The sequence below is a fragment of the Prunus avium genome, chromosome 1 (assembly GCF_965620075.1).
Source record: "Prunus avium chromosome 1, drPruAviu1.hap1.1, whole genome shotgun sequence".
NCBI lineage: Eukaryota > Viridiplantae > Streptophyta > Magnoliopsida > Rosales > Rosaceae > Prunus > Prunus avium.
In genome coordinates this window covers 38,625,143-38,638,363 of record NC_142284.1, presented here as the reverse complement: position 1 = coordinate 38,638,363, position 13,221 = coordinate 38,625,143, and the positions used below count along the sequence as shown (strand labels likewise).

General features: G+C 38.2%; 2 protein-coding genes across 3 annotated transcripts; one reads left to right on the top strand and one right to left on the bottom strand.

Annotated features, from left to right (window-relative positions):
* Positions 1-579: 579 nt before the first annotated feature.
* Positions 580-5,928, bottom strand: AOAT2 (alanine-2-oxoglutarate aminotransferase 2). The gene is made up of 14 exons (XM_021962784.2): positions 5,612-5,928; positions 4,740-4,932; positions 4,535-4,600; positions 4,322-4,439; positions 3,870-3,951; positions 3,663-3,750; positions 3,392-3,550; positions 2,874-3,047; positions 2,644-2,775; positions 2,110-2,175; positions 1,934-1,998; positions 1,427-1,518; positions 1,167-1,323; positions 580-994 (listed from the first exon to the last, which is right to left on the bottom strand). The coding sequence occupies exons 2-14, from the start codon at positions 4,854-4,856 to the stop codon at positions 865-867; spliced, it is 1,446 nt and encodes a 481-aa protein (XP_021818476.1). The 5' UTR covers positions 4,857-4,932; positions 5,612-5,928; the 3' UTR covers positions 580-864.
* Positions 5,929-8,432: 2,504 nt separating this feature from the next.
* On the top strand, positions 8,433-12,978 carry LOC110760533 (sphere organelles protein-like protein). 2 transcript variants are annotated; one of them, XM_021962815.2, is made up of 13 exons: positions 8,433-8,761; positions 8,855-8,919; positions 8,996-9,277; positions 9,427-9,651; positions 9,853-9,922; positions 10,191-10,268; positions 10,596-10,863; positions 11,011-11,042; positions 11,169-11,366; positions 11,622-11,693; positions 11,776-11,925; positions 12,382-12,520; positions 12,617-12,978. In XM_021962815.2, exons 1-13 carry the CDS (start codon positions 8,561-8,563, stop codon positions 12,802-12,804), a joined length of 1,968 nt encoding a protein of 655 aa, XP_021818507.1. In that variant the 5' UTR covers positions 8,433-8,560; the 3' UTR covers positions 12,805-12,978. The 2 variants fall into 2 exon arrangements, with proteins under 2 accessions (XP_021818507.1, XP_021818506.1); XM_021962814.2 differs by having other exon boundaries at positions 11,002-11,042.
* Positions 12,979-13,221: the final 243 nt, after the last annotated feature.

Sequence of the window (13,221 nt, the reverse complement as noted above, 5' to 3'; positions counted from 1 at the left end):
AATTACATGCAAAACTATTTTGGGGATTTATCATTTGATGACTACTCTTCACAATACACTTACTCTACACATAGAGATGATGAAGAAAGTGAAAATTTTGAACCTCATAGGAACTCTATGTGGTACTAAACAACTCATGTATCTTACGATGCAATGTATAAAGTGTAAAATATTATAGTACATCATTATATATAAATGATTATGGTGTGTTTAATTTTCTTTCATTAATTACTACATATTTTCTATACTTACAGTGTTTGTCAGCTCCTCATATAACTAACTTAAATTAGTTAAACCCATCATGCAATGCATTTCCTTCCAATATTTTATGATAAACTAATAGATAATTGACTAAATAAACATCCTCCAAAGTTTGAATAAAAATTTTCAAATTTTTCTTACAATTTCTGTGGTTTTTATTCAATTTTTATCGATATCGATAATATCCTGATATTTCCATCGAAATTTCCGTGTTTTTGGATTACTGATATTTCTGATACCATCGATATTTTAGACCTTGATTTGGAGAGATAAAAAAATAAAAATAAAATAGTTATATTTACCAGCCAAGCAAGAGAATAGAAAAAGAAAGATTCTAATGGACCCAAATGAAGAATAGGGTAAAAAGGCTTAAATGAAGTGTCACATCACTATTGGTCCCATTCTAGCTTAAAGTTGGAATTTTTAGTCCTCTGCAATTTACAATAGAGGCTGGAGAGCAGAGTTATAAATAGAGACATTTAATATGTAAGAGGTGAAAGTAATTCTGGAGCCTAAGGTAAAAGAAGAGAGTTTTGCAGAGTATTATACATTGACCAGCTTTGCAAAAGCTGGAGATACGAGAAAACTTGCTTTGCTGGATTTTTACATCCTCGAATAGCCTCTGTGATCTTCATATTGCTCCATGAACTCATCATTGAACTTCTTGAAACTATCCATGATGGCAGGCATGTCTTCCTCAGCTGGTAAGATGGTTGTCCTCAAATGGAAGACCCTGCATGGGAAAAGAAAAAAAAAACCCGATTACAAACTGTTGCATTATTGCAGCTAGTAGAAACATAACTAAATAGTGTCCCTCTTCTATGGCAGTGTAACTTACTACAATAGACTCTACGCATCAGAGATTCATACATACTCTAGAATAGAAGATTGCTAAAATTTATTACCCTTCTTTCTGTCCAAACCCTGATCCAGGGACAGTGGAAATGCCAGTGGCTTCCAAAAGCTTGAGACAGTAAAAAACATCCGCAACTTTTCCAGCTCTTTTAGCAGCCTCTATTGCTCTTGGTGGCAAGCGTATTTGAGGGAAGGAATACATGGCACCTAAAATCAATTTTCTTAACTGTTCATATAAGCAGCCATAAAAAATCGAGGAACTTCAAAGAGTTGTAAGAACCAGTAATATTTATTTAAATCAACTTTTTACCTTCTGTGAAGTTACAAACAACATTTCTGCAGTTGTTAAATCCATCAGTCATTATCCTTGCTCTTCTCCTCAGAGATTCAAGGATCCCTTTGCTGCAAAGTTGATAATTAAAAATCACCATTACCTATTGCTTCAAGAAGACATCTCTTGATACAATTCATCCATTACTAATGTTCCAAATTTCAAACCCTTTTCTGAACTTATTATTGTTACTTTTTGATAAAAAAGAAAGACCAATAATTATCATTTTGGTTCATTGTATCTGAAGATTATGGGGCTTAAATTTTTTTTATTTTATTATTAAAGTATATGATACTTTTCGAAAGGTTTTCATATAGATCAAATCCTTTACATGAAAATGATGATAAAAGCTGCGTGAAAGCTTAGCAACAATCTAAGTAGCGATTGTGATTAAGTTAACCATGGAAAAGCAGATCGGTTTCTACAGTCCAGTTTCCAATTAATTAAGGGAGTCAAAACATTCACCTATACTTTTAGAGGGCATACCTTTCCCTAACAAACTGCTCATATGAAATATCTCCAGGTTTGGGAGGGTTGACCATTAGCCCCATCTGTAAATAGACAGAGTAATTTTCTAAATCAGATAAACAATTTTGGACAGAGGGATGGGTGTCAACTTCCACATAGAATAGCAGAACATGAAATATTTAGTGCTCACTCACAAATATTTGTGCAGGAACATTTGGACTGAGTGCAATTGATGCAACCTTATATATCTCATCAACCGTCTGCAGCATGATATCATGAAAACAAACATAACAATGAGATTTGGAGCTTAAATACTGAATTGAAGAACCATGCTGACGTTTGAATCATTCCATTCTACGAAAGTCAAAAGATGGTCAGATTAATTTGAAAGGAAAACATCAAACAAGAACACTATTTTATCATGTGGCAAGAAAAAAGTAGCTTCAATAGTTTCAGTATTTGCTGACATACACTAATCTGAAAGTTAGGAGGCCTCTAGTAGATCAAATCTTCTCCTTGATTTAATCCATTCCTTTCACAAACTTTATACCATTCTTGTATTTTTATTCAAGTCTAAATGCTAAACTCTAAACCCTATTAGAACCATGTTGCATTTACAAGAATGGCCAGCAATACTAAGTAAGAACATAACTTCATTAATGCTGACAGTTGGAAGCATGTTTGGAAAAGTATGTGCTGTCAGTAGACAACTTAATGGAGGCACAAACCTGTGGAGGAATGTTTGTCATCTCAAAGTACCCACCACGCTGTCCACATTCACCCCAGTATCCTTTGGACACAGTGTGGAAAGAAACAAGCTGGACTTCCTTGCTTATGGGTAGCCCCATACCCATCAACACCTACCAGTATTGTCAGGATTAAAGAATTACTTTTTATTTCAGCTGAAACTACAGGCAAGGGCTCGTGCAGTTAATTCTAAAAGCTCAAGAATATTTACCTTTCTTGCACTAATAAAGGGGCGTTCATCCTGGTATATATTCTGCTGATAAACTTCGTCCCCGAGCAAGACTAGGCCTTCGTGGAAACAGAAGCTCAATATTTCTCTTAAATTAGCTTCACTAAGACACTGACCAGTGGGGTTGCCAGGGTTTATAATCACCATTGCTCTCACCTGATTGTATTGCACTAAAGATTTAGTTGGTGGTAAAAAGAAAACATATAGCCGCTACTGTTATTGAAAAGCAGGAATAAGAAGAAACTGACATTTAACACTAAATTCTGGAGGTAAAGAGGAGAATGTTGGACAGTAAATTGTTCCTAAGGCATGCTAAAACAACTCTAAACTTAATGAAATCCACATATTGAAGATTAAACAGTTAACATATTAAAGGGTATGCCAAATGTCAATTCAGATTGTGGGCCGCTCCTATTCATCCATTCATCTAGTTTACTCTTAGTTTCAAAACAGATTCCCTGCATTCTTCCATAAACAAGCCAGAGGAAAAGCATACTAACAGTAATTCCTTTAGAGCGAGCCTGTGCAACTGACTGGCGAAGATTATTAAGATCAAGACCCCAATTTGCTGTTTCCTCAAGGTAATACGGAACAAGAGAACCACCAAACAGAGATATTGCAGCCGAATAGAGTGGGTATTGTGGGACTGGAACCAGAACCTGGTGGTACCCAAAACAAGAACTTAAATGAAAAGAGAATATTTTATACACTTCTCTGTTTTCTATTTATGAGGACATTAATTTTTCTGTGTCATTTAGGAAGTTACATTACCCCATCTCCTTCACCACGGATGATGGTATTCAAGATCTGCATCACACCTTTGCTAGCACCATCAGTGAGATATATGAGTTCTGGGTCACTGTCATTGGGCCACAAAAATAAAACACCTTAAGTCACAACTTCAGAACCAAATTAATAACTTTATTGCCTCTGAAAAAAAAAACGAAAAGGTAAGGCTTGATATCTAGCAACCATCACCTTGGATATCCATCACGTCTCTCAATGAACTCTGCCACTTCCTTCCTAACTCCCGGAATACCTCGAGAATCACTATAAGCACCTGGATATACAACGTGAAGGAACATTGTTCATTTTGAGTTCATAAGTGCAGCTCTTAACTTTTCACAAACTTATGGAACAACTTCTCAGCTTTATTGCAGATAACAGGGATCAAGCAGTCATGTTTTTAAAAATAAATCTAAGATACATATATCAGCAATAGCAAGTTAGAAGGTACAACAATAGATATAAAAAAATTCAGGAAAACCTAAGAATTTCCACAACTATTGATAACATAAAAAAATTATGTCGTTTTTGCACAAATCAAGAAAAGTTCCAAAGCCCCGCCGAGATTATTTAGCAGGTGTGTGATTATAGTCCAATCCTTTTTCCCATCATAACATAACATGAAAGGCAGGTAAGATGAATACCTAGACCACCGGTAGTAATTGAAAGATAATGTTTAGCTTTTGAAATTGCATCAGCAGGGAAGATCAGCCCTACATTAGGGTCATCTATTAGGAATGGAGCTTGGCATAAAGCAACCACCTGTACCAGAAGATTTACTTGGTCAAAACAAGTATTGTAGGCAACTTGAGTTAGCAACTCAAACAATTCAATCTGAAAAAAGTGAGTATGATGACCTGGCGAGGGAAAGTCAGTGGCTTCTGTCCTAGAGCATGAGGGTTTCCAACATTTGTGAAAATAATCTGTATACAAGAGACTGAAATAATGAGGCAGCAGGAATAGAAACTATATAAGTTAAGTTGATTACAGGTCAGAAGCATTGCAAGCCAATTTTCCAAGTGTGAAAGCCAAGAAAACCCCAAAGGGAACTGGTATCTATACCTTCTTTCCTTCCTTCTGAAGCTCAGAAGCTCGAAGATACAACTCGCCTCTAACAGCATATTGAACCTTCTTCACATTCTCATTCAGTGACTCATAGTCCAATGCCTTAGGGGGCATGATGATAGTTTTACCTTCTTACACAGGTCTTACCCAATACAAGGAGAAGGCAAGACAGCAAATTTATGTACACAACCTGAAGATTTTATAAAAAGTTATGAGAATGGCAAGGAAAGCCAAAATTCAAAATTCAAAAAATAAAATATATGGTGTGGAGATGGGAACTTCAATATCGACCCACTTATCAGCCAACCTAAATCCCAGAACTAATTATTTATTTCTAAATTCAGTATGTTTTTCTAAGCGAGACTATGTATGCGCCAATGAGGTGAATATGGCAGGGGTCATTTAGCCAAAACAATAACACTGCATATTAATTATAAACTTGTTCACTGGAGGGAAGAATCATTCTGATTATAATACTAAATTCAACATAAAGCAAAATCACACCTGCATTTGTGAAAGCTATTTAATATTTAAGAAATAAAGCAATAAGAGCAAGCGCAATCACAGACATCAAATCGCAAGTCTAAAGATTATATTACACAAGATGTCATTTTTTTTCGGAATTACCCAAACAACAACATCCCAAGTGGACAAAACTCAGAAAAGAAGCGATGAGAATGGCTAAGAGTTAAAAATTACAGAAGAGCCAATGAGGCAACGATCACAGATCTTCACCAACAAATCAAACTTCAAGTTAACGACCAAAAAAAAACCCAATCAACCCCATTTAGAAGATTAACACAGAGATATCAATAAAGTCCAAAAAAAAACAGAGAAAAATAAGGGAAAAATAATCAGAAGCCTCTTACCTGTGAAGTTGGGTTAGTCTCTCTGAGAAAAGGGGTGGCGGCGAAGTCTTCGGCAGTCAAGGAAAAGCTAGGTATGTTCTGTTCTGCTAACTAAGAAAAGGAGACGCAGCACAAGTTCATAAGTTCACGAGTGTAGTCTGACACATAAATATGAGTGATCAGAGAAAAAGGGAGAACATTATGTGGCACTACGTGAAATGCAATGGCAGCAGCAGAGCCACTGAAAAAATATAAATGGATTATTGGGCATTTATCGTCATTTTGAGCCAAGGAGATAAAGCTCGTGCAAGAAATGTGGTGCAGCTTTAAACTCTGTGTCTTTGGTAGATAATGAGGCTTTGGCCTTTCGGGGTCATCTTCCTTTTTGACACATTGCGCCATGGTCACTCTCAATATCACGCTTATTGAACACAATGTAGTGGTTCATATTTCTTCATTCATTCCTCTCTCTCTCTCTCTCCTTGATTTTTTCGTTTTCTTTTTTTAGCCAAATGTGTTTCACTTAGGCAAATTACAAACGACATTATAATTTTATAAATGGCATTCGCTATTCTAAATTAATTGGTAAAAAATTACAAGGAGAGTCGAAATAACAAAAAAATAAACAAGAATCAATATGGGGTTAGAGATCCTACACAAATCTTCACCAAAATGGTGTGGAATATCAAACATGTAGCAAATCATCTTATTTGCCAAGTCCAAAGAAACCCTAGCTTATCCGCTACAAAATTTGCTCAAATTTTTAACAATTTTTTTCATTTAGCTCAATTTTTTAACTAAATCATATAAATAAGTAGTAGATGTGGGTTGGACCAGTTGTTGAGGCCCAAAAAATCAAGGGTTGGGCCCAAATAAATCCCCGGCCCAATGCGACACCTTATTAAGAAGAAACCCGATGCAGAGCATGCGAAATTCTTCATGCACGCTTGCACGAGCCACAAACACGTGCCATGCCAAATAAATATGCAATTTATCACGCTAGGAATTAAAATGAGCCTATAAAAGGCATTGGCTCTACAAGCTCTTGCTAATTATTTTGTCAAGCATTATGTCTCTTTTCAAAGACGACAAAATTCAAGCACGCCAAGCGACATGCCATGCCAAGCAGGAAATCATTATTTCACACATAGCCACGCTACAAGCTTAAGTGGGCCCAAGCCACGCAAATGCTCGGGGATTGCTTGAGTGGGTTGTGGTATGGATGGTAACGAGCTTTCATGGGGCCCATTGATGAGCCAAGAAATGGAAGTTTTGGGTTGTTTGGGAGCCCCAAAACTCAAGCCTATTTCTTGAGCCCAAACACATGGGTTAGCATGAGAGATGAGAGAATATGACCCAATGCCTTAGGAGAACATCCCATAGGCTGCTGTAGCATTTAGGAAAATCCATGACAGTTAGAATGCCCAAAAACGGATAAGCCACTTCCAGCAGCTGGACGAAAGCGTGCGGGCCGCTGGAAAGGAGAACACCGATAACCCCAACACTGTACATACAAGCCCAGCCCAGTACCTTATAAAATATCTAGCATTGTCATAAGTCTCAGACCCAAGTCAAATAGCAAGCCACTGCAAAAACCAACGGAGATTCATAGGAATACCCATCGGACAAAGAACTTCCTCCATCTCTCTTTTCCTCTGCAAGCTCCATCTTGAAAACCCACAAGGAAAGCAGGTGGCGCCTCACCCTTATGGGGGAGGTCCAGCTGCGTCAAAACCTTGGAACCACAAAGGGCTCCTTACCCATGCACCTTGGATAGGAAAATTGCATCAAATAGGATCAAGTGGGAAGAAGCAACGAAAAAGGGAGGAAGAGGTTAGATAAAATTAGGGTTCTTTGTAGCTATAAAAGAGAGCCTTAGCTACCCAGAAAACCAACCCATTCTTCAGAGAGCAAGCTTCCTCTCTCACCTGCAAACCCAATTTCAGAGCTTGACCAAGCTTTGTCAAGCAACCTGAAATTTACTCAAGCCACCCAATCCTCTTCCTCCGTGGTCTTCTTCTTTTCCTGAGATAAAAAACCTTCCTAATCTTCCTCTGCCCCAGTCTTAATTTCTGTCCTCTGTAAGAAACTCATGCTTTTCTCTCTCTCAAATTGCTAAACTTGTGAAAGCTTAGCTCCCATGCCACAAGCTCCTCATGCCAAGCCATTCCATTACTAATTTGTCACGTTTATTTGGTTCATTGGTGAAGGGAACCAAGGTGTTTTCTAAGGTTGTCACTACTCCTTTCAAAACTCTCTTGGAGCCTGGTCTTTGAACTCAGAAACAGGGGCAACCTCCGCTCATCCTTTACAGCAGCCCAAGCCCATTCGTCTAGCTGCTGGAACAAAAAGACCCCAACACCAGTTAGTCAAGATAGTGACGTTGCTCCATTACACCTAAGTTCGAATTCCTTTTTTCACTTGATTAGATTAATTTAGAGTAATTTAAACTATCGCTTGCATAAAAAACATGTAAATAAATGTAATAATTCCAACACTACATTCCTATTCATATGGTGTTCTTTTGCATTCCCATTCCTATAGTTATAGTACTTGTTTATTTTTTATTCTGAAAAAAACACACTATAGTAATAGTACTTCTCATAATATAAAAAAAAGAGGGAGGCAAGTGGAAGGGGCTTGGATCCTTTAAATAAGAGGTTCTGGGTTCGATCTCAGGCGCTTGCGAATAGAGCAGACTTTGTTGGGAGAGATCCCCGTTTTGCGCCCGACAGTACCTCGAGGGTTAGTCCCCGCAATCGCGCGGGGATACCTTGGTTTTCACCAAAAAAAATAAAAAATAAAAACCTATATACCCAGTATGAACCAGCGGCCCAGGCCCAGTATCACTGGCAGAACAACTGTCCAGCTAGAGGATCCTGTTAGCAGAGAGCTCTGAAAACCCCACCGAGGGTTTAAGAAGCTAGAGGATCCATTTACCGTCTGTTTCTGAGTTTCTCTCATGCTTTGATGACGACGATGGCGGAGAGTGTGAGGCTTCGCGTCACATTCAAGGAGCGCCACATTCTGAGCAAGTCACAGAGGACAGAGGGACTCAAGCGAAGCTGGGTTCTACTAAAACCTCACCACCGCACCGTCTCAGACCTCGCCGCCCATCTCCTTCACGCTTTCGACCTCAACGCTTCTTGCCCCGATGGGCTTCTCATCTCCGTAAGCATCTCCTTTCCCTAACCTAATTCTCAAACAAAAAGAAATTCCTTTTGCAATTTCAACTCAAAGTTTTCTGTTTTTGGTTTCTCGCAGATGGATGGGTTTGTGTTACCGCCTTTTGAATCCACCTCCATTTTCAGGGATAAAGATATTATCAGGTCAGTTTACACTTCTATTATCAAAGTATGCGGTTTTATTTGGTGTGCGTATATTCATTTTTTTTTCTGTACACAGTGTGAAAAGGAAGGGGGGCACATTGTCTGAAATTGCCTTGGTTGATGCTGGGACAGAATCTCTTGAGATAGAAGAGATTGTGGAGAGGCGGCCTCTGAATACAGGTATAAAGCTTCTGGCTAATGAGGAATTTGAAAAGGAGACCGGAGGATATGAAAGTGAATCGGAAGAGGATGAGCCTTACCAGTTGGAAGATCCATTGCCTGTGGAAGATGCAACCGAGACCGGTACAAGCAGACGTTCCAAGAAGAGGAAGCTTTCAAACAAACCTCAGAGCTCGAAGTAAGTATTTTACTTGATTTATCTGGTGATTTTGCAACTGCATGCGGTCAACGCATCTTTTGCTTAGTACATAGAAGCTTTGTGTGCAATGTGGTTATGTACACACTGGTTTCTTAGGTATATGATGTGACCACATTTATATCTTTCAGGAGGAAGAGAATTAAATCTGCTATGACTGAAGAATGTTCAGGTTTTCCAGAAGACCTTCAGAATGATGTCCATGCAGAGAAGCATCAGTCTCGTGTCCTCCCCAGAAAGAGTCCTTCCAAGAAGGACAAGTCATTTGCTGGAGAGGATGAACTGGATAATTTAAGCACCCCTCAAACTGATAAAAGAACCAATAAAACAAGTAAATCTACGTCCAATGGAAAGAGGTAGCGTTTTGGCCTTGTTATATGATGACAACGTGCAATATTTCTTATGCATGTTTCTTAAGTCCTACACTTTAGTCTAGGTTTGGGTGAACTAAACCATGCTATCTCGTGCTATTGGAATTTTATGTTTGCCAAATTTCTGTAAACATCTAGTACTTTCCATTTTGCTCATTTGTCTTTTCCCTAATTTGTGCTTTATAGGTCCTTTCAGCTTCAAGAGAAGGAAATAAAAGGCGTGGTTTCATCTGATATGCCTGGTGGAAGTAAAAAGGTATTAGTTGCCACCATTATCCGAATTGTATGTGTTGTTGTCATCTTACTGTATTAATTTACGACAATATAGTTTTTGGCATCTGTAATTATCAGAGAATTTTTACCTCAGGAAGTAAAATTTGGCTGAAGATATATGATTGCCACAGCTTGCATATCTTGATTTACATGGAGATTCTGATGTTGTTAAAGGAATCTTTGTGATATGTTTCTCTGATACCAATTATAAGTTTAGATTTGTGAAATCCTTTTATCTTTTTGTGTATCAGTTTCCAAGTAGAAGTGCTCGACGTAAAAAGGCCAAAAGGCAATGGTTGAGGGAAAAATTGAAGGGTGAGAAGGAGGAGGTAATGTGGTGTTTATTAATGATAAATAGATATAGATTCCTCTTTCACGTATATGCATCCACACGTGCACATGTGTATACAATCACTAAAAATAGTGAAATCTATCACAAAAATATTCAGCTGTCCATTCTGGATGTTGCGTATGTTTGTACAAATTTTGGGGGTTGCCATCATAAGTTGGTATATTGAAGTACCTATATGTCCTTTTGAGGAGTTATTGTCCTTCATCTTAAGTGGGTCTTCTGAAGTACCTATATCTGCTTTTTAACAAATAGGGCCACTTTTTATCCTGAACTAATATTTTGGCTGTACTGTTCCAATTTCCAGCTCAATCAGAGGCAATTGCTCAAACCAGATAATCAGCAATTATCTGGCAAAAGTAATCAGAGATGTCCTGAAGAACATCAACAACCAAACACAGACAATGATGAAGAGGATGAACAATCAAACACAGATAATGGTGAGGGGGATGAGCAACCGAAAACAGATAATAATGAAGTACATGTGCAACCAAGCACAGACAATGATAAAGAGGATGACATTGTTCCTGTAGTAATTAGGCCTGGGCACATTCGGTTTGAAAACCTTGGAAAAGGTGTGTATGTGTCGGAATCTTCGGATGTACAGTTCAATTACTTATGGCATTTGAGTTTAGCAATTTATTTTATGAGTTCATATGCTATATTAAGAAAAACTTGTGACTCTAATTATCTGATGTATGTACCTGTTCTAGCGGATGCAGATCATCCTATTCAGCAGAATAGAGCCCCAGTGGTATGTTTTTCTTCTTTAAACATCCATGACTTAATCCAATGGGGTCCATGATTTCATGCTGCACTCTCTTTTGGTTTTGGAATTTATTGGTTCCAAACTTATTATTGTATGCCCTGCATGCTTCAGGAAACTTTTCAGTGGAATGGAATAACCAGCAAGAAGAAGGGTCAAAAATGGGGTATGGAGAAAACACCACATTCAAGAAAAAGTGACTACAAAGATCTGAACCCAGAATCGCCTGAAACATTGGGTAGTGAAAAAGAGATTCCTGTAGATGATCCCATAGACTTCAATAAGCTTGAGCTCTGTACCACTTTACCTGAGGTTTGTTTTTTTCCTAATTCATGGATATTGGTTTCCCTCATTGTAGGAAACAATAAAAGAAATAAATTTATTGGCAGTTGGCTTTGTACTATCACACCTTTTAGCTGCTTGATTATTTCTTGAATGTCTTTTGAACATTTTAGTTAATATTCTGGACCACTTTTGGAGTGAATAAATTGATATAATGCCAGAGAGCCCTGTAAAATGTTTTCCATATCATGTCAGTTCAATCCTTTCGCATTTAATGTCTTGCAGGAAGGTGATCAAATTGCATATCGTTTGATTGAATTATCAGCGTGCTGGACCCCTGAAGTTTCCTCATACCGAGTATGAGTCTTTCTTCTCTTAAATGTCTATTAACTCTTTGTGGATATAAAATTTACCATAAAAGATTTACTTGTCCCTGTAGGTTGGAAAAGTGTCATGGTACGACCCTCAATCAAATAAGATTATGCTAGTACAGGTTCCAGGATATCCCATTGTTTTTGAGGAGACAGATGATGAGGCATCTGATGTACTACCAGATGCTTCCCTTTACGGGGAAGATGGCTCTCTAGAGGTACTTTTAGTGCAGTCTCTCTAGAACTATTATAATGTAGCAATAATTTCAAAATGGTTTCAGCCATCTCTCTCAACTTCGATTAGGGCTAACATTTTCATACACAAGTGGGGGAGGCTCAACTGCACAGATAGGTGGATTTGCAATTGCCATTTGTATTCCCATCCAAATCTAATTGTATATTCTTCAACCTTCGCTTTTGCAAGTGCACATGGCGGTTAACCCCCACTCGACATTTGAAACTCCACAGCTGGTGTATGAAATATCAATCCCTTGGTCCAATACTAAATTCTTCAAATTTCATTTTGAGGCTTGGGGTTTTTGTATGATCAATATTGGCATCCTGCGACCCTTGTTGTAGTTATGTACGACCATCTTTTTTCTGCCTAGCAGTGGCTGTGAACAACTGCTTCATATCTTTGATTGCTAGCATCTGACAGGTATTGATCCTTGCAGGTAGATTATTCTTCACTTATTGATGTCCGCATTGTCAAGCATGGCAACCCGAACACAGCAAAAGCGATCACTGGTGATCAAAATGCTGCATCAGATCCCAGGCTCAACAATAACAAGGAAACTCATGCTGCGCCACAAGGTGCCAATTGGATTTCCATGCTCGGAATCTGTTTAATAATTTTTTTTTAAATATGATTCGTTTACATGTATAGTGCATTCTTGTTTACATTTGTAGAAAATGGAAAAGTAAGCGCATGGGATGAAATCAGCCAGGCATTGAACGCCAAGAAGGCAGAGCTGTCTCAGTCGGATGGTTGGAGTAGAAATGAGGGCTCAGTAAGGAACTCATGGTCATATAGGGGCTTGAGAGGTAGTGCATTGGGTCCAACCGTGGCTCGTTTAAGAACGCAAAGTGGGCTGTGAGGAAAGATACCTAAATAGCATTGGGGTAAAATGTCTCCTATGGGTTTCTCAGTTAGATCAGCTACAGTCCATAGTTTTGGGAACTTTGACAGAAGAAATAGAATACAACTGGTTGTAAAAGAATACTATTTTGGGTGTATGTAATGCGATGCGAGGTCGTTGGTTGCTTATCAAGGTTCTCTCTCTGTCTCACATGTCATCGGTTTTGTTTTCAATTAACGACTTCATCAAAGCTTGCCCCTAATCTTGCCAATGGCTAGTTATAATGAGCTAATTAATAAGCTTCTTCTAAAATTAGAATAAAGAGTCAGAAAAACTGGTTCAGCTTGCATCTAGGTACATCAACGAATGAACCTTGAGCAATTTCAATTATAAAAATACCCATTTTCTCAATTTCAATCTTAAAGTATGAGTTTG